Raw genomic sequence first — 21,553 nt, forward strand, 5'->3', positions numbered from 1 at the left:
GGACACCAAGGGTAATATGACGACAGTTCTGATGGCCATTCCAGAAAGAGTTCCAAAATTGCTTTGAAGGGTGAACTAGGCACTGGCGTCGGTGCATAGCTTCCCAAGGGGAGCACTTCAAAGGTGACCGTAGTGATATTCAGCAATGAGGTATGTAGTACTTTCTCTAGGATGAGTTCACGAACTTTATTGTCAGACCTATAAAAGATATAGGTCTTAGAGGCTCTGCAGTACTGCTTCCTCCGTGTAACCTATGTGAGATAATCAAATGTTCTCTATTCTCGAAACCACTGTTATTTATTACTTGCAGGAAAAAAAATGGTCATTTATTACTTGCAGGAAAAAAAATGGTCATTTATTACTTGCAGGAAAAAGCATTCTTAATGGATGTGCCCTTAAAAGGAAAAAATGTATCTTTCTTTAGATCCTCAAAAACAGGCCCAGTCTGATCTCAACGCTCCTTCACCATAGTATTCCCAGACAAAACAAACAAACAAACAAAATCAATTATTCATTTAATAGAACACTTTATCCAGAACATGTGATATAGACTCATAGTTAATTGTATAGGACCTGCTTTTGACATTATCTTGGGGTCTGTTCCAAGAGAAAATTTCCTGTTTGGGGAAATTTTTGGCTGACAAATTCAGGTAATCCTTAACATACCAATTTTTTAACTATTACAGATTTCCTTGTTCAGCCATCACTAAGCTTTTTCTCAACTTAATCACATTGCTGCCATGTGTTGCATAAATAACCATCTCTGAAATGTTTCCTCATAAACCATCTTTATCCTGGATTCTCCCCTCCAGTAGTCACAGATCACCGTCTGTGCCACTTACCAATTTATTGTCTGTCAGCTCCAAATCTGCCTTTCTTTGTCTTAATCCAGGAGCTGGACTAAGAAAACACTGTTAGCTGATGCAATGCTAGGCTTTGTCAGTAGGGGGTGCGGAAGGGACATTGCTGGAGGAAAGGGCTGCTCTTCCTGTTTCTTGTGTGTGGTTTTTGCTCCTGCAGCTCTGGACGGCAGGCAGCGTAGGGGACACCCAGTAGCATTCATGCTTCAGCAGGTTTTGCCAGCACCACTTCAGAGTCTCACTCTGAAGAGGGTGGCTTCCCAGTTGCTTTCAGCAGCAGCCCAGAGAACTGATTCCCAGCTAGTTTCACTGAGGCCCCAACACAGGTGGTTTCCAGCCAGCCCTGGCTGGTGGCACTTCAGCAAATTTGTCTGCCATTAAGTAGGCTACAGCCACACCCTCTCTCATAGGATCTGGATGTCAGTGTTGGCCTCCTTCCAAGTCTTTTCCTCCCATGACTGTTAGCCTCAGCTGTACAGGTAGTAGCTTCTCCTTCTATCTGCTAGTCTTGTATTCTATACAGTTCTCTTTATGGCTAAGTTGTAATCCCCTGTTATTAGTTCATTAGTAATAATTTATTCCTTAGTAGTTAATCCCGGCTATTAGTTCATTGTTAGGTAATAATTCTTTATATTGAAATGTGCCATTCAACTTACAGAGTGGTTTCTGTCTCCTGGCTATATCCTGACAGACACATTGTCTCTAGGTCATTCATAGACTTTCTGCATGGGGTAGCTTTATTTTACGCAAATGTCAGGAGCCTACTGACTTCTAAAATAAATCAACTCATCAGTTGTGATTTCAAGCAAGTAAGACCAAATTTCTGATCCTGGTAATCCAGTACGTTAAATGTAATCAATATGTATTACTTTGCAAAGGTCCAGGAATCAGGAAAGACTCGGAGTCATTGACTTTTTGTTGTGGTGTGCTTCCTTACACCCATTAACATTTATTTTAATTGTGGTTCCAACCAAATATTTTGATTCTCAGTCTGAGAACTAAATTGCACATTTAAATACTTCAGTGTTTGTGGAAGCGTTTGGGAATTAGAACTGGCCTCTGCTATGGCCTACATTTCAAGGGTTTGAAATAATTTTTATTTCTAATAATGAGCCTATAGGCAAACTACAATTTTTTAAAAAACTCCATTGCTTTTAATTCATTCAATTGAATATTAAAACATTTGAGATTTTTAGGTGCTATCCTTTGTCAAGAATGACCCAAAGTAAAGAAAATACTTGCAAATGACATATCTAATAAACGTCTAGCATCCAGAATATGTTAAGAATTCATACAGTTCAACAACAGGCAAACAAGCAAATTAAACATGGTCTGGTATTTAAATAGACAGTCTCCAAAGAAGATATATAAATGGTCAACAAGCACATGAAAAGATACTGAATGTAATTTGTCATTAAAGAAATGTAAATTAAAGCTAAATGCTACTAAATTGTATGCCTGAAACTTCTAAATGCTACTGAATTAAACACTTTAAAATGATTAAAATGGTGAATTTATATATATGTGTGTGTGTGTGTGTGTGTGTGTGTATAACCACAGTAAAAAGATTGATTATGGGAGGGAAGGAATTAGAGGTGGAAAACATGAACAATTCTTTCAAGGAGTTTTGTTGTACAGGTTGCTGAGAAATGATGCAATGGCTGAAAGAGGATGTGGGGTGAATGGAAAGTTTTTAAAATATTGAAGATAGTGCTATCATATAATAATTATCAAATAGATGCTTGTTGAATGGATGATTAGTTGTATGGTTACCAGACAGACGTGGAAGTCAGCAGAGTTCACCTCAGGATGAATAGATGAAGACTGCCATTGATCTATTAGATCATTGACAGATGATATAATAACCCACCTTTGCCACTGATACTCATGGTCTCATTATGCTAAAGAAGTGAATATTGATAGTAGGGAAGCAACATGAAATATGGAAGACAATAGAGACTAACTGATGCGTTGATTAAAATATTAATTAGGTTTCATCCCAATTCATCTTTCCGTAGTGTGATAATGGATGAAGCTCACTGATTTGTTCTCACAGCAAGATAGGAGAAATCCTATTCCCAACTGATTGTTGTTAAATAAAACAGATGAATAACTTGTTGAACTGGATGGTTCCATGTAAATATACTTCATAAATTCCAAATGGTCTAGAGTAAATGCTGGTTGAAAATTCTTCTGTGAAACTTTGGAAATTTGCTTTTTATGGTTAAAATTATTCTTTTTAACTTTTTTTATTTCTCAATTACAGTTGGCATTAAATATTATATGAATTTCAAGTGTACCGAATAGCGGTTAGACATTTACATAATTTACATAGTGATAGCCCCAATAAGTCTTGCATCCTCCAGGCACCATATATAGTCATTACAATATTATTGACTATATTCCCTAAGCTGTACTCTACATCCTCATGACTATTTTGTAAGTTCCAATTTGAACTTCTTCATCCTGTAACCTTTTTCACTCGGTCCCCCAAATTCCCTCTCACCTGGTAGCCATCAGTTTGCTCTCTATATCTCTGAGTTTGTTTCTGTTTTGTTTGTCCATTAATTTTGTTTTAGATCCCATATATAAGCAATATCATACTTATTTTACTTAGTATAATCCCATCTACGTCCATCCATGTTGTTGTAAAAGATAAGATTTCATCCTTTTTATTGCTCAGTAATATTCCACTGAATATATGTACCACATCTTCTTTGTCCATTCATCTTTTGATTGGAACATTTAATCCATTTACATTTAAAGTAATTATTGATAAGTATGTAGTTATTGCCATTTTAGTAATTGTTTTCTGATTGTTTTTATAGTTCTTCTCATTTCCTTACTTATTCTCTTTCTCTCTTCTCTTATATGTTGATGACTTTCTATAGTATTGTGTTTGGATTCCTTTCTTTTTATTTCTCACATGTCTCTTGTACATTTTTGATTTGTAGTCACCATGTGCTTTATGTATACCAAGCTGTGTTTATAGCAGTCTGTTTTAAGTCTATGGTTGCTTAAGTTAAAACACGTTCTAAAATCACTGCTATTTATACTCACCACCTCCATATTTATGTTTTTGTCATTGTTTTGTACTTCTTCTCCGTGTGTCCCTTAATTTACTGTTGTAATTACACATGATCGTCCTATTTTTGCCTTTTCACCTTTGTATTAGCGTTACTGTTGGTTGATCCACTGCTTGTATTATGCCTTTGTCCGTGACAATTTTTTTCAGTGAGATATTTTCTTATTCATATTTTTAATTTATTTTCTTCTTCTTAAAGGCATCCCTGTAACATTTCTTGTAATATTAGTTTGGTGGTGATGAACTCCATCAATTTTTTATTGTCTGGGAAGTTCTTTATCTCTCCTTCAATTCTAAATGATAACCTTGCTGGGTAGAGTACTTGTGGTTGTAAGTCCTTGCTTTTTAATCACTGAATATTTCCTGTGAAACCCTTCTTGCATACAAAGTTTCTGTTGAAAAATTAGCTGATAGCCTTATGGGAGCTTCCTTGTAGATAACCAACTGCTTTTCTCTTGCTGCTTTTAAGATTCTGTCTTTGTCTTTTGCCTTTGCCATTTTAATCATGGTGTGTCTTGGTGTGGCCTCTTTGGGTTCATCTTGTTTGGGACTGTTTGCTCTTACTCTGTTTATATGTCTGTTTCCTTCTGCAAGTTAGGGAAGTTTTCAGTCATTATTTCTTTAAATGGTTTTCAATTCTTTATTCTCTCTCTTCTCTTACCCTATGATGCAAATGTTGTTACGCTTGGTCTTCCAAATCATGATTTTATTCTCTGCTTCATCTAATTTACTATCTAATGTAGTCTTCATTTTGGTTATTATATTCTTCATTTCTGATGGGTTCTTTCTTTATGTTTTCTATATCTTTTTTATGTTTCCTAACTCTGTTGAAGTTCTCACTGAGATCTTCTTCTCCTAAGTTCGTTGAGCATCCTTATAATCAGTGTTTTGAACTGTATCTGGTAGATAGCTTGCCTCCATTTCATTTTGGGTTTTTTTCCTGGGGTTTTGTCCTTTTCTTTCCTTTGGGACAAGTTTCTTTGTCTTCTCATTTTGGCTGCCTCCCTGTGTTTGTTTCTATATTTTAGATAGATCTGCTACATCACCCAGTCTTGGCAGAGTGTCCTTAGGTAATAGGTGTCCTATTACCTAGAGTAAATGCTGGTTGAAGCATGTGGAGCCCAGTGGCACATTCTCCCTGGTCACCTGAGCCAGATGCTCCAGGAGTGTCTCTTGTGTGAGTTGCGTGTGCCTTCCTGTTGTAGTTGAGCCTTGATATCAGTGGGTGAGATTGATCCTCAGGCTGACTGATCCTCAGGGTGTGAGGATTGGCCTGACTATAGCAGACAAGCTGTTGCTTGGGAGCTGACCCCACAGAGCAGGATTCACTTTAGCAGGGCTCTGGTGCTTGCCGAGTTTACCCTTTGGGTGTATTGTTTATGGTGCTAATCAGATGGTGCTTTGGCGTGGTCTGACCACCAGGTATGTTTGTTCTTGGGCCTCTTGGGAGGGGTTCCAGCACAGGAAAATGTCAGCCTAGGGCCTGTGTCTAGCCTAGGGCCACCTGGTAGGAGCTACAAAGTGATCTGCCATTGACAGCTGCCTGTGCTGGGCTTGGAGGTGCCTAGGAGTGGTTATGCTGTGAACTAAGGCTGGCTGCCACTGGTGCTGGACTTGGGGTTGCTTAGCAAGAGGTATAGGGCACACGAAGAACAGCTGCTGCTTGTTTGAGGTTTTAGGACTTTTGAGAGATTTTAGGAAAGTTTGCAGCACAGCCCCAAGCCGCTCGCTTGTGTGCATTAGCCTCTGAAAGAGGTTCAGGCTAGGTGCGTGAATTGAGTAGGGTGGGGAGTTCTCAGAGAATCACCAGTATGAGGTGAGAGCATGTTAGCCAAATTAATGGAGACTCAGATTTGGCACCTACCTGCATCTTCTAGCTGGGTGAGAGGGTTCCACAAAGGAACAATGGCTCCTGCCAGCACTTTAGTCACAGAGAGAGCAGCCCTCTCCCTGGAGCCAGACAATTAAGTTCCACCCCATATGCCCCTGGTGCTTTTTGAGCTTCTGCCCCTACTCCGGAACTCAGGATGAGTGTTTGTGGGTGAGTGAGTCTATGCTTGGGCTCTTTAAAAGGATGCGTGGCACTACAGCAATCCGCCATCTCACCGAGGCTGAGTCCCTGCTGATTTTCACAGCCAGATGTTGTGGAGACTCCTTTTCACAGCACTGATACTCCCTGCTGGGGAGCTTGGTGTGGAGCTGGCACCCGTTGCTTTTCAGTGAGGATCTCTGCAGCTGAGATAGCCCTCTTTCTTCTTAACTGCTGCATGTAGGGGTGGGACCAGCATGTTCACCCCTCCGTCCCTCTAACCAGTATTGACATGTCTTCCTCAGTATATCCTTAGTTATAGGAGTTCTGTTCAGCTCATCTTCAGGCAGTTCTCAAGGGTGGTTGTTCTATAATTTAGTTGAAATTTCGATGTGGTCCTGGGAGGAGGCAAACACAGTGTTTCCCTACTCTGTCATCTTGACTAGAAGTCTCCAGGTTAAACTTTTTTTTTTTTTGTCTTGATCTCATTTTTAAAAATTTTTAAACTTTTTATTTTGGAGAATTTCAAACATATGCAAAGGTAAAGAGGCAAAATTAAAGTGATTCCTCGTATACACTTCACCCACCTTCAACAATTATCAACTCATAACCAATCCTGTTTTATTTATACTTGCACCCACTCCTCTTCCTACTCTTGGGGGATTATATTTTAATACATTCCAGACATCCTGTCACTTAACCTTTAAATATTTTGGTATGCATCTCTAAAGGATAACAACATTCTTTTAAAATACAACCATAATACCGTTTTCACACCTAAAATAAATAATTCGTTGATATCTTTTTGAGCCTTACCTTTCATTAACTAGTGGACAAAGAGTTTGTCCAGTTTGAAAACATTTATTCTGCAACTTAAAATCCTATCAGTGATTGAAGTAACACTTGAACATAAATGAAATCCAGTTAACTATATACGAGAAGTACACAATGCATCATAAAAGAGAAAAGTTTATGTCAGACGCACCTTTGTCCGGAAAGGGTGATTGATTCTGGACCATTGAGAGAAGCCACGATAGTTACCTATATTCAATTATAATGCTAAGAAGGAAAAGGTACTAGTTAGCAAACTCTATCCCAGGAGTAATCCATAACCATTGCACCTGAGAATTCTCCTGAGGTGTGCAGAGACTTTTCTATACAGACTTGACATGACCAAAGAGAAATGCTGTTAGGTTTTGGAGGCAGCATCTCAAAGAGAGATATAGAGAAAGCTTTCCAAAACTCAGCAAACTTACAAACCACTAACAATTTCAGAAAACATGAAATACTGCCTTCAAGGGAAACCTGCAAAGTATTGCTAGTGAGCCTAAAGTCTAGAATAGGTAACTGCCATGTCTTAGGCTTATACTTGTAAATGCAGTTTTCCACCATGAAGGTGGTGATTGTGAAAGCAAAAAGATACTGGAAAAGCTGGCTACCACTACTGATTTACAGATACTGAGACCTCCCTCCCTCCCCACCACACACATGGTTTAAAATGCTATTTTTAAAAGAAGACTGGAATATATGACAAAGACTTGGAAGAACATATTTGGTGCGAGACTTACCAGCATAATAAAAAAATAATAATGATGAGAGCTTGAAAGTAAAGTTTATAGGGGATAAAATTCTCCCAATGAAATTATAAAATAGTACTCTATGAAAGACAACTAACTTATATGACATAGAATACTGAGCTACTTGAAGTTAGAGACGACACATTCATTTTTATATCCCTGTATCGTGTAAACCACTTGAACCAGCAAGTGTTCGTAGCAATGAAGATTAGATACAGCTGCAAATAACAGAAAAAAACAAAAATGTCAAGACATGACTTTATTTCTTATTTACATAACAGAGCTCTGGAGGTAAGCAGTTGAAGAGTTACATGGCAGCTCCAAGCTGGCCCATCTCACTGCTCCACTATCCTTAGCATAATTCTTGTGCTTATGGTCCAGTATGGCTGCTGGAGTGCTAGCCATCACATCCATGTTCTAAGCAGCAAGGTGGAGAAAAGAGAAGAAGGGTGAGATGCTTCTTTTTAAGAAATCTAGGAATGCCCACATAACACTGAGTAGAATATACTAATTTGGCCAAATCTAAATGCAAAGGAGGTTGGGAAATGTAATCTTTTTAGCTGGGTGCCATGTGCCACACTGAAAAAAAAGGGAGGCGAATGATGTGGAACGGAATTCTCAGTTTTAGTTCTATAATTAAACTCAATTTAGAACTCAATACAGAATAGTGATCAATAGTGAAGGAGAAAATCAGTAGATCTCAGAAGGAAAGAATGGTAAATATGTTGAGGAAAATAAGTATGTCATTAGATATCCAAATATCAATAATAGTTACTGCAATAATATTAAAATAATAACTATTATTTAATGGACTCAAACAATGTGCCAAGCACTATGCTAGATGCTTCAGATATGTCATCTCATGTAATGAACACCACAACAATAACGGTGTAGATATAATTACCTTGATTTTACAGATGAGAAAACAGCCTCAGGGAAGTTCAGCAACTTACTCAAGGTCACACAGCCTCTAGATGGATGAGCCATGATGCAAACCCAGATCTACCCGGCTCCAAGTCTATTCTTGCCCCTTGATGTGATCCACATGCCAGCAGCCTCAGAATTATTTGGAAGCTTGCCACACACACAAACACACGCATACACACACACACACATTCTTGGGCCCCACTCCAAACCACTGGATGCAAAGCTGCATTTTAGCAAGATCTCAAGATGAGTTGTAAGCCCACTTAAACTAGAAAAGTATCACTGTCTGCCATGCTGCCATGAATATATAGACCTCTCTGATAATAAAACCTCAACTTTAGCGTTCTGTTACAATGTGAATTTCTATAAAATGCTAATTCCTCACATGCGATTAGCAGAAAGAAGAATGATTTCCAAATAACATGGAAGTTACACTAGTTCAAGTTTTCCCCCAGCACATTATTTTTTGCCCCCATTAAGATGAAGCAAAGCACGTAACACACCTGAGCATCTGGCCATTTACACAGGACTGTACATGATGCCCTTTCACTTCAAGTCGCCTTTTGGCTTGGGTGAGCCCAGGCTGTGTCTTTGAAATGCTTACTGACGGGGTTTCTCATCTCTGTGCAATTTGCCCTCGTCTCATAACTCAGCAGCTTCTGCCTTTCCTTACACCCCTGCCGTCAAACTACTGTCACCTTTTTAGGTAAAGTACTATATTTGCTATATTATTTCCTTGATTAGTGGTAATTTAGCATGTCTTTTTAAGTTTGCAAAGATTTTTTTATTAGGATTGTTACTTTTTTTTATTTTGTATTTTTTTTATTTCTTTGGTGCATAGGTTTTACAAGATCTACCCCAACCGTATTTCCCTGGTTTGCCCTACTATGTTTAGCAAGCAATTTTGCAGAATGGAAGGAACAATGTATACTTCCTTATAACAAAAATGCCTGCATTCTGGAATGACTAGAGTGGTTCTGAGGAAGCAATATCCATCTGCTTTTGGATAAGTACCCATTATTCTCAAAGATGCTGTATTATTACATAAGAGACGATGGGCTTGAAAATAGAGGAACTGCATCAAAACAGTCAATGACAAAAACTCCCAGCTAGAGAGCTACCATGGCTCATGGTGCTGAAATGTTGTTAGCATAATGAAATTTTGAAAAAGTCCCAGTGATTAACATAGACCCTGACCCAGCTTCTGCCTCTGCAGCTTCCCCTGCTCTCAACCTCTGTCCTTGACAAGCTCACAGCCCCACGTGGCCCAGTGACCGGCAACCTCCCTGGGCCCACTCCTGGGCCCTGGTGATTTTTCTTGGCTGACACCTACCTGCTGGGCAGACCCTTAATGCAGCCTTGACAGAGATGTTTGCAGCCCTTCTCCAGAGCACAGTCCTGACTCAAATCCTGAAGCTGAGCATGTGACTGTGAATGAAATCTACCATTTCAATGGCCTACAAAACCCTATGTGTTAAGAATTGATATTTTAGTACTGATGCTCTGTCTTTAATCCCTCTCCTCCTTATATAATTTCCATGCCTAGTTATAACATTTTTGACAATGATTGTTGTCCTTAAATATGTTCCCTTGTTAATCAAAATATTACCATCTCTTTTAGGGATTAAAAGAGATTGTTGACATTTAAAGAAAAGACAGAATCTACAATTTTTTTCAGTCACTTTCTGTCCATTTTTGTCTGCTTAACCCCAAAATCTTAAACAGGCTATTCACTCTTTCGGGGCTTTACTTCAATGAACTTTAGAAACTACATGCAACAAATATTTCATACTTTGACTTTTCTTTATTTAAATACAATTTTAAAAAAATTCTGGATGCAACATACTTAATGCTCACCCATTACTAACATTGAAATACTCATGGAAATGTTTGCCTATTTCTCTCTTAATCTGGTCCCTCCTACTTGCTACATTATTGTTTCTGTTCTGTTTTAAAAGTTTGACAACTCAGAGGAACAGTCTGCAAAATGGCATGTAAATCTTAAACAACTCTGCTACTATGTGTTGGTCATCACTTTCTGTAAATTTTTATTTCACAGAAAACCTCACTTTTGTGAGTGTGTCATCATGAAATAATAAGACATGGAAAGAACACAGCTGTTTTATAAACATACTCAAGACAGTGGCAGCTTCCAGTTTCAGATAGTGATTGTCCCAAACCATACAGGTCATCAACTAAGTAATCAGAAAAGAAAAGCAGACTATTTTCAACTGAAGGAAGATTAATTCTGTAATTTAAATCTGACCTGCTGTGATTTTAGTCAAACAAATTCACAATTATTAAATTGACAAATGTACATTTATTTAATAAGTATTTCCAAGTAAAGGAAATATTGACTGCAGCTAAATTTTGCAGCAAGAAAAGTTAACTCGACGTTTTAGTATAAGGAGATGAATGAATATGTTAATAGGATGGGACTTCAAGCCAGAGCAGAATAGATAACTTGTTGAAATAAACCAAATCCAGCAGCTTCAGGTGACTAGAGTTGTATGTGAAGAAACTATATAAAAATCCATGAAAGGGAAGTTGGGCTTGGATGCAGAACTATTGGGTAAGAATAAATGGTTCAGGAGAGAAGAAGTGGTAGTACCTTGGGAGTTCAGTACTGGAGAAAGAGGAAAGGTAAGAGAGAGAGAGAGAGAGAGAGAGAGAGAGAGAGAGAGAGAGAGAGAGAGAGAGAGAGGTAGAGCGATAGAGATAGGGATAGATATATAGTGACAGACAGTAAGAGAGAATAACTTTTTCAAATAATGATTACAAATGGGCGTAGAGCAAAGCATAATTAAGAGGGGCATTTGGGGTATCCATGTGTTTGCTGATGTTCTTAAAAGTTGTATATCTGATAAATACTTGTCATACCTTGCTAGCTATTTCATTACTCAGGAGGTAGAAGGAACAAGAGAAATTTACTAATTACTCAGTTCCAAGCACTATGCTGTGTATGTGTGTGTGTGTACATATATATGATATATGTATATCATATATATGTATATCATATATATATGATCTCATTTAATTCTTTCAACAGTCATGAAAAGTATTATCCCCATTTTTATAGATAAAGAAATCAAAGACCAGAGACGTTAAATAAATTACATATGGTAAAATACCTGGGAGGAAAAAGAGACGAATTTGAACCCAAAACCCATCCTTCATAACCATCCTTCAAAGACAGAACTGTTAAAAGCCCTGGAAGGGCCCAGGATTTAAGGGTAATTCTTGGTGATAATGAGGAATGTATGTGCTTAAATAGTATCAGCTTTTCTGCATATTCCTTTACTTTAAAATGCATCTACACTCAGAAACTATGACAGAGAAATAAATTATTCCTCCATTTTTTAAGAAATTCCAAAACAGGCAGTTTAAAAACTAGCACACGATTGGGCTGGATTGAAAAAGTATTAGGTGTCCACGTCAAAAAATGACATTCTCACTATCCTCTACTCTGGCTAAGAAGATTTTATCTAATTCTGGATGCCATTCTCTAGAAAGGAAAAAAAAATAGAGAGGAGGATAATGGTGATAATAATAACAATGAAAATAGTAATAAAAATAACTTAAATTATTTCAATATGCCATGCACCATTCCAAATGCTTCTACATGTATTAATTCATGAATCCTCACAATAACCTCAAATAAGAAACGCAAATGAAACACAGAGTTAAGACACCCCTGGTCATATAAGTGGTAAGTGGCAGGACCTTTTTGTAAAGCCCTGGAATTTGGGGCAGAACGGGGACCATTTTTTACAGTAATAGTCTTACCCTCAGTAATACAGAGGATCAGGGAAGACTATCTTGAGGAAGTGACTTTTTAACTAATTTGTAGAAGGTCAAGAATTAGACGAAAGGGAAGGTATGGAAGTGCAAGACCGTTCTCGCTAAGCACTGGGAACAGCAAGTGCAAAAACCTCAAGGCAGGAGTGCTCATGGTGCACTTGACAATTGAAAAGGCAGAGTGGAACACACAGTGAGGAAGAGAGGAAGCTGGAGCAGGAGGCAGGAGCGATCATTGTGTCATCTTAAGCATTTTGAGTAATAGCCTAAAAGCTATAGAAGATTTTATAGAAGAGGAGGCGAGTGATCAGATATGTGTTTTGCAAAGGTTCATTTGACTGCATTGCAGATCATTGATTACTGAAGCATGACAAGTCTGGAGGTGGAGACACCAGTTAAGGTAGCCAATGAGAGAATTTGAAGTTTGACGTTAGATGGGTGAGAAAACAAAACCCTCCTATAAACCTCTTCCATCTGCCCTCAGTGTGTGTCTTCCCAGTCTAGTCCATGTAATCCTACAAGCCCCAAACCAGGAGGAATCAGCTTTGCAACCCCCTCTACCACAACCCCATAAGGAATCAGTCACCAATTCTTACTAGTTTTATTTCCTAAAAAACAAATGAACACACATAAACACAAATTACATCTGGGCATTTACTTTAGTCCTCTTTAGTATACTTGGATGGTCTTTTTAAAATGCAGAAGCCTCCCTTAGTGTTCGGACACACGGGCTTTTCTTTTCCTTTATCCCCATCTTGCTCTCTACTGCCACAGGGCTTTTGCACATGCCGTTCCCTCTTCCTGGAATTCAACCTTCTTTCTCAGGGAAGACCTTCTCTCCCACTGCCCAGCTTCCCCACTGTCAGGTCGCCCTCTATACCCGGCTTCTGCTTCGTGACACAAATATTTCTAGAAAATTTAAGATCCCTTCCTGGCTATACTGCAAGCTTCATGAAGGTAGGTACTATCTCTGTTGTATTCATCATTATATCCCAGATCCTACCTATCACGTTCTGTGGTTCAGAGAGGGCCATGTATAATATAGGTCGATTGAATGAATGAGACCCTACATTTTATGGGACTTGCTTAAGGGTTTTATGTTACTTTCGTCGCTAAGAACCATTAAAGTACATTTTTTGTGTCAGGGACACACAAAACTGCACAACGACAGTTCTTTCCTTTAAAACAAGTGCAATAAAGCCGAACTTCAAGCACTTCATTGGCAAGCACTGCGCCTGCGCTACTTTCCAGGTTGACAACGCTGGAAGATCCTCTAGCAAGAGAATCACCCTTGCGCTTGCTCAGTTCGGCGCTGTGCAACCAGGAGGCGGGTTCCAAAGAAAAGGAAATGGTCAGTGCGCCTGCGTCGCTCCGTCTGGGGCTTACGCTCACTGCGCAGGCGCACAGGTACCATTTTGACCGTAAACATCCTGCCGATTTGAACCGAGGATTTGGGCGGCAGGAAGAGTCGCGGCGTAACGGCAGCCATCTTGTTTGTTTGAGTGAATCGGAAAGGAGGCGGCGGCTGTGGCGGCGGCGGGAGCTGCTCCGAAGCTACACCTCACAAGGGCTCCCCCCCTTTCCCCGCCCCCTCCCCCGACCCTTTTCCCCTCCCCAGGCCACCCAACCCGCCCAACTCCCGGCGGAGAGCGAGGTAAGATACTCGGCGGACCCCTTCTTATTCTCCGGCTCCCTCCCCCCACCCCTTCCCCGCCGTCTTGCATTCGGGGAGCCGGACTCGGCTGGGCAGGGCAGCGGGAGGAGGCGGCGGTCGCCGCGCCCGGGGACGCGGGCCGCGCTGCCACTCTCGGAGCCCCGCCACCCGCCCAGGCCCCTTCGACCGGGGCCTGCCCTCGACCAGGACCCGTGCAGCCTGGGCCCGCATCATCATCGCCGGTTCGGTAACAAATGGTCCTGGTCCATTGCAAGGTCCGAAAAGCCGTTCCTCCGCGGGTCCCTCGGGAAGCCGCCTCTCCCCGAGGAGGCGGAGGGAGCCTTGGGCCGCCGAGGGAGAAGAGGAGGTTTGAACGAGCCCGCTCTGGGGACTGGGCCGCCTCCTCCTCGGGTAAAAATGGCTGTCTGGGAAGACGCGGGAGTCGGGGCGGGAGGCGGCGGCGGCGGGCCCGGCGCCAGTCGTGCCAGCTCGGAGGGGCAGCCACCAGCGCCGAATTTGAGTGCGTGGGTCGGAGACCTGCGACCCTGGCTTTGCGGGCGCCGTGGGGCCGGAAGGCGGCGGCGGGCCCCTCGCCGGGGACTGCTGCTCCTGCTCCTCATGTTTTTTTTTTTTCCCCAAAGGAAGAATTTCATGTTGGGAATATTAAATGTTGGACAGACCAATAGAAAACGCGACCAAGGGAAGTTGCTTCTGATTCTTAGGAAATTAGCATAATTGGTTTTCCCCCGGACTTTTCTAATGGTGAAGGGTATTGAGTGTTGTAGAGACGTACTGGGGAGGTGTGTTTCTGAGAAATACTCGTGTGTCTTTTAACCCCGCTGAGAAAGGTTTTGCGAATGATGGCTGTGATAGTGTGGGGTGACTGTCGCGTTGTGCTGCCAGACTTAGCGGCATTCTTCACATTTGAAAGCAAATGTTAGAGAGTTTGGTCACCTTACGGTTTGCTAGGCTGTCTTCAGTGTTCAAAAACGCGGTTGTGTATTTAAGGGTTTCTGGTAAAGGATTGTGTTTAACGACTTCTCTTTGCAAGCGAAAGTTAACGTTTGCTCCTGTTAACACGGTTTAGAATAACCACTAAACTCCAAAAAAAAATTCCTATCTTTAAAATGAATGGAAATGCCAGTGAGCTGTGTGAGTCTGCAGAAATTTGGAGACAGGCTGGAGAAGCTTTCCTAAGTTGTAGAGTCATTCAATTTCTTTGTTTAATGTTGGAGGTAACTAAATAATTGTTTTTGAGAAGACATTGATGAGACATATGACATATCCAGGAATTAACAGTGTGTAGATAGTTGAGGTGACAGCAAGTCACTTAGTAACTAATGGACATAGTGCTTTTTATACACAAGTCAAAAATAAACTTGGTAACGCATGATCGTCATTTACTTTTTGTGTGTGTTTATAAAGGCAACATATTAGTCTAGAGTTGTTTTCCACCTAGAGGTATATGTTTAAAGTATTCTTAACATTGAGAATTTCTTTCCTGATAAATTCCTATTCATTGGAGCACAAAATTTCTGAGAAATTTTTTTCTTTATAGATTGGTACAGAAGGGGAATTTCTAATTCTTGAGAAATAAAGCTTTTGTGTTTTTTTAATGTCAAAATTGTTGGGCATGATCATGCTGATGGCATATGTTGTGTGATTTTTTTTTTTCGAACTTACTATTTGCATCTACAGTGGCACTGTGTTAGATATGCTGTTCTATTTAATTCTCATAATTCTGTTTGGTAAATATTCCCATTTTATAGAGAAAGCTGAGACTCAGATGTTACATAATTTTTACAGAACAACTAAGGAGGGAGCTGAATTTGAACCTGCGACTCTCCCATTGTAAAAAATTCTTGTTCAAAGAATGTTAGTACCAGAAGGGAAGGGAAGCTCTAGTGTGCAGGTTTGGAAATACCTTCTGTCCCTGAGACACTCCTCCAGCCCTCCAAAAAGATAATTCCATTCTTATCTGAAGTATTGACATTTTCCAAAGGTAGTGGATCACCGAATTTTCAACCTTCCTGGTTTATGTAGTTAGGGAAAGTGAACTACAAAGATTAATTAACTTGGTAGTTAATGGCAAAGCAAAATTGGGTCTTGACTCCCAATATATTAATTTGTACTTTAAATAGGTGATGTATATGTATGCCCCAAAGTTGAAAAAAAAATACAAAAAGATAAGCCTCACTTTCCAGACCTACTTTCCAAAGGTAACCAGTGTCATTAATTTCATTTGTACTCTACAGATTTATGCTTATGCAACTGCATGTAGTTTATATATAGAGAGGCGCTTCTTTTAATACATATATTGTGTTTAAGGCTGCATAGAATTCTGTTGTATAGCTGCATTAGTTAAAAGTCCATTATTGCCGCCCACGTAGGTTACCGTATTGCTAATATTTTGCTATTAAAAGTCATGCTGGGAAGGCAGCATAGTGTTGTAGTTAGAGTCGTGGGTTCTGAAGTTCATGTACCATTTGCATTAAATACTAGTGACCATTTGGCACATTACTTATTGTCTCCTCTTTGTTTCCTGGTCTGTAAAATGGGCAGGTATAAATTTACCTTGTAGGACTGTCATGAAGAGAATGGACACATAACATACTTGGAGCTTAGTAAGAATTTTTTTTTAAATGTGTTATTAATATGCATCTCCAAGTATATATATTTTTAACATTACTGGCAGTGAGGTTTTGGTTAGAAAGTATGCGTGTTTGAAATTTTCATAAGATGTTGACAAATTGCTCTTCAAAGAGGTCATACCAGTTTATACAGTCTGTGTCCTGCCTTGCTTCCTAACAAATGAGTGAAATACTTTAATGACTAACATCATTGTAGAAACATGAGCTGTAGTTTGACTGGTTTTTTTTTTGCAAAGATCTTGAAGAAAATGCCCCCACCCCCCGCTTTTTTTGCCTTTCTGAGTATGTTCTAAAATATCAATCTTTTTGCCATTTCACATCAGACTTAAATTTTATTTTTTAGGACTAGTTAAAAAAAGTTGTTTACTGCTTTAGAAAAAAATTGAGAAATCATGAAATTGCTAAACTGTGGGACCAAAGGCAGGCTTTCTGCTCAGTCCTTTTGTAAAGGATTAGCAGAATTTTCAGTCTTCAGAACCTGCAGAGATTAATCAACTTTTTTGTTTTAAGATTGGGTCAAGTTTGATATTAGTAAGAGAAACAGTGGTTTAAAAGGCAACAAGGATTACACTTTCTCCTTATTTAGGTATAAGCCAGTAGTTGATCCAGCACTGTGCCTTGGGCTTCCTTTAGTTATTAGGGTGATTTCCTCTTGCTAATTGTTTCCCAGAATAATTTTAACACCACTCTGCTTTAGTTACCCCCCCCCCCCCCATGCCAGAAAAGCATCTATTTAGGAATCTGCCTGGGCATAGCTGGGATATTTTAGGCATGGTGCTCTGGGCAGCAACTGAAGTGCTGGCATAAGCTACCACACCTGTTGGGAAGTGTTTTAATGTCTAAAATCTCCAGAATTGTTTACATATGTCAATTATTAGATCACTTGGTGTAGTCTATTTCATTATTCGTTAAGCACATATTTAGTAGTTGTCACGCAACAGGTAGCATTATAGAAGTTTTTATTTGGAACACAAGTATCTTAGGTAGTGAAACTTGTGATTTGTGTATGACAGTGACTATATTTCTAAGCACATACTGCCTTATTGGATTTCTCCAAATCCTGTAGATTTTGTTTGTAATGCCATAGAAGCAACTTAATTATTGTGCTAACAAACTTTAAGGCTTGAAGTCAAAGTGCTGTTTGCAACATGGGAGGCTCTCTTTGATTATGGGAATCATAATATTTTGATCTATAAAATACTGCTGAGAGGGAAACAACGTAACACGTATGCTTGAGGTTTTATTATTTAATGCTTCTACTTCAGTGTTTGATCTGAATTCTTCCTAGTTTAGTATTCCTTAGTTCTCTTTTTAACCACATTTGAGAGAAAGTGTTCACAACATTAAGCAATTAATGAAGCCTGTTTTATTTTTCCTTTTGGGAAAGTTTTCCTAGCAATTAATGATCCCTTAGGAGCATCTGTTCAGAGAATGTCAGAATTTCAGGATCCTTTGCTATAATGGAAAATGGAGATGAGGCAAACCTGACTGAATTACTCTTGCACCACCACCCTCTGCCCTCCTGAACATTTTTGACAGGCAGTTAATCTCTTGCCTGTGCGTTTAACTAACGTTTATTTTCTGTACATCATTGGAAAGAATGGGCACAGTTTTTAATTGAAAGTACAAAAAAAGCAAAGTTCTAGTTTTAAAATTTGCAGTCTTCATTGTCAAAACATGAAAATTAGAGTTAACTTACTCTGAATCTTTTTTTTAAGCTAATTCAAAAGAAAGTTGATATTCCCACTAGCAGTGTGTGAGAGATGCAGCTTCTCTGTATCCTCACCAGCACTTGGTGTTACCGTTAATTTTTATTTTAACTCTTGTAATAGGTGTACAGTGGTATCTCATTGGGTTTTAATTTGCGTTTTCCTAATGACCAATGATGTTGAGCATCTTTTCTTGTTATTATTTGCCATCAGTATATTCCCTTCTGTGAAATTTCTCATTTCTTTGCCCATTTTCTAACTGGATTTTTTTCACTGTTAAGTTTTGAGAGTCTTTTATATATTCTAGATCAGATCCCAGTCAGATATGTGGTTTGCAAATTTTTTTTGCCATTCTGTGTCTTGTTTTTGCATCCTTGATGGCGTCCTTTATAGAGCAAAAGTTTTTAATTTGATGAAGGCCAGTTTATCGGGGGTTTTCCTCTTATGGGACATGTTTTTGTTGTGCTGTCTAAAAATTCTTACCAAGCGTTGTGTACAAAAGGTTTGCCCTATGTTTTTTTCCCCTAAAAATTTTGTAGTTTTACATTTAAGGCTGTGATTTATTTTGAATTATCCTTTTATATAATGTGTGAGGTTTGGGTCAAGATTTTTTTCCCCCTATGGATGATACCCACTCACTCAAGTACCATTTGTTGAAAAGATTAGTCTTCCTCCTTTGAATTGCTTTTGCATCTTTGTGAAAAATCTGTTGGACTTATTTTTATGAATCTATTCTAAGTATTGAAATTGGGTTAAACTAAATCTTCCCACTATATTCTTTTTCAAAATAGTTTTAACTATCTAGTTCCTTTACCTTTCCATATAAATTTTAGAAAAACTTGTCAAATCTCAGTAGGATTTTGATAGAAGTTGTATTAAGTTTTAAAACTAAACATACACTTAACATACTACCTAGCAATCACATTTCAGGACATTTGTCCCAAAGAATGAAAACTTAGGTTGTCAAAAAGTCTATATACACAAATATTTAAAGCAGCTCTATTTGAAATAGCCCAAAACTGGAAACAACCAAAAGTCCTTCAATAGGTGAATGGCTAAGTAAATATCCATCCCATGGAATGCTACTCAGCAATAAAAAGGAACATGCTGTTGATACATGCAACAACTTGGATGGATCTCAGAGGCATTATGTTGAGTCCGAAATGCCATTCTATAAAAGTCACTTACTGTATGATTCCATTCATGCAACATTTTCAACATGACAAAAATCAGAGGTGAAGAACAGAGTGGTAGTTGTCAGGGCTTAGGAGTGGTACCGAGCAAGGGATGGATGGCAAGGGCTAGAGAGCGGGAGCTCTTCGTGGGGATGAAATAGCTCTGTATCTTATTCGCCTGGGTGGTGGTTACCCAAACCTACACGTGTGATAGAACAGCAAAGAACTATTACACACATGTACCAACGTCAGTGTCCTGGTTTTGGTAGTTTTATGGCTATGTAAGAGGTCACCATTGGGGAAAGCTAGTTAAAGGGTACATGGGACCTCTCTGGGATTCCCTGTGAATCTATAATTACTTCAAAATAAAAAGGTTTGGCAAACTTTTTAAGTACTTTTCATGTGTTATGGGTGTGCTTGAGTTTATTTCTGTAAAAGCATGATGTATCTTATTCTAGTCATGGACGTATTAGAGAAAAATAGAAATTCACTTGGCAAATGGACTTTCAAAAATCTATGAAAGGGGAAAATAAAATAAGGGAAATAGCAATTTACACAGTTACCGTGTTTCCCTGAAAATAAGACCTACCCCGAAAATAAGTCTCAGTGAAGATTGTCAGACAGACAGACAGACACATTTAGTACGTTATGACGATGTTCCAGAAGATGACATGACTGTATTTGAATAAATGTAGATTGTTGTACATGAGAAAAATAAGACATCCCCTGAAAACATGCCCTAATGCGTCTTTTGGAGCAAAAATTAATATAAAACCCCATCTTATATTCAGGGAAATACAGTATAAGACCAGTTCTTATTTTTGGGGGAAACACGGTAATATACTCCAACCTGAAGTTTTAAGGCTGCCTTTTTTTCTTATGTATTAATACATTAGATGGCTAGAAAAAAAAAAATATGAATAACATACTTGTATTTCTACTGAGGCTATTTCAGTCATAAGATAAATGTTATACTGCATCACGGTCCTGAATTTAGTTGTTAAATTATAAGTAGGTAAGTGCTTTTCAAGTTCTTGAGTTGAGAAAACTGTGTATGTAATATTTTACCTTTTTAAGCCTCCGCTTTTCTAAACTTCTCTTCATGGCGCCAGCACACCTATTTGTGTTTGCTTGGTGGAATAGGAAATGCTCATCCTACGGTAGTAATTACTGTATAAAGCCAAGATTCTCAATTTTTAATGGGGTTCTAAAAATGGAAGTTCCTACCTCCATTGTGTGGTAGAGTAATAATATTTGTGCCTGAGTGTTTTTCTTTTTGGCCAGGCTTTTCTTGCCAGGAAGAATATATTCTCTAGCTTTTGGCCAGAAGCAGACTTTATTTCCACAGTCAGTAATCAGGAATGTAATTAACACTTTATGGGGCTTCAAAAAAATATGAGTTTTCTGATGACAATTTTTACTTTGTAAAAAAAGTAGCACTTTTATTTTAAGATGACAGTGAGGCATGAAAGTAATTTGACTCTTTTGTCCCATTTCCCTTCAGCTCTTACTATTTTGGAGTCTTGTCCTCCCCAAATTAAAGCAGTAGGTTGTTGTTGTCGTTGTTTTAATACATCCTATATTTAATGCAAGCCCTTAATAGTTCTCATATCAGTAATAGAAAATTTTATTTTCAGGTTTCTTATGATAAATACTTCAATTCTCATGGTGTTTATATTAACTTTTTTCCTCTTCAGGTTTCTTCCTGTTTCATAGTCAACCAGAACAATGTTCTACGCACATTTTGTCCTCAGCAAAAGAGGGCCGCTGGCCAAAATTTGGCTAGCGGCCCACTGGGATAAGAAGCTAACCAAAGCCCATGTGTTTGAGTGTAATTTAGAGAGCAGTGTGGAGAGTATCATCTCACCAAAGGTATGTTTGATGTTCATATTTTTGTCTATTTTGTCTTTTTTTTTATTGATACGTAAGGTACAGTTCTACAAAACAACTTTTTAGGTAGGCATCTATGGATATTGGAGGCAAAGAGAATCTATAGATAAGCCAGAATTCCAGTTTGATAGTCTTTTCCCTTTAAAAAAATCTATAAATACACAGATATTTTCATTTGTCTGTTTAATGTTAGATAAG

General features: G+C 38.8%; 1 protein-coding gene across 4 annotated transcripts in view; it reads left to right on the forward strand.

The window, feature by feature from the left end:
• RAD21 (RAD21 cohesin complex component) overlaps positions 1-21,553 on the forward strand; it is a 56,190-nt gene that overhangs the window by 14,326 nt on the left and 20,311 nt on the right. The window contains exons 1-2 of one of the 4 annotated variants that reach the window (XM_019714117.3): positions 13,717-13,930; positions 21,163-21,337. In XM_019714117.3, coding sequence (XP_019569676.1) covers positions 21,194-21,337 — 144 coding nt within the window. In that variant the 5' untranslated portion in view covers positions 13,717-13,930; positions 21,163-21,193. Of the gene's footprint in view, positions 1-13,716; positions 14,342-21,162; positions 21,338-21,553 lie in introns of those variants that run through there. The other 3 variants (XM_019714249.3, XM_019714203.3, XM_074317083.2) reach the window with 3 other exon arrangements.

This window comes from Rhinolophus sinicus, chromosome 6 (genome assembly GCF_057876585.1).
Source record: "Rhinolophus sinicus isolate RSI-liver-muscle chromosome 6, RSI-T2T, whole genome shotgun sequence".
Classification (NCBI taxonomy): Eukaryota; Metazoa; Chordata; class Mammalia; order Chiroptera; family Rhinolophidae; genus Rhinolophus; species Rhinolophus sinicus.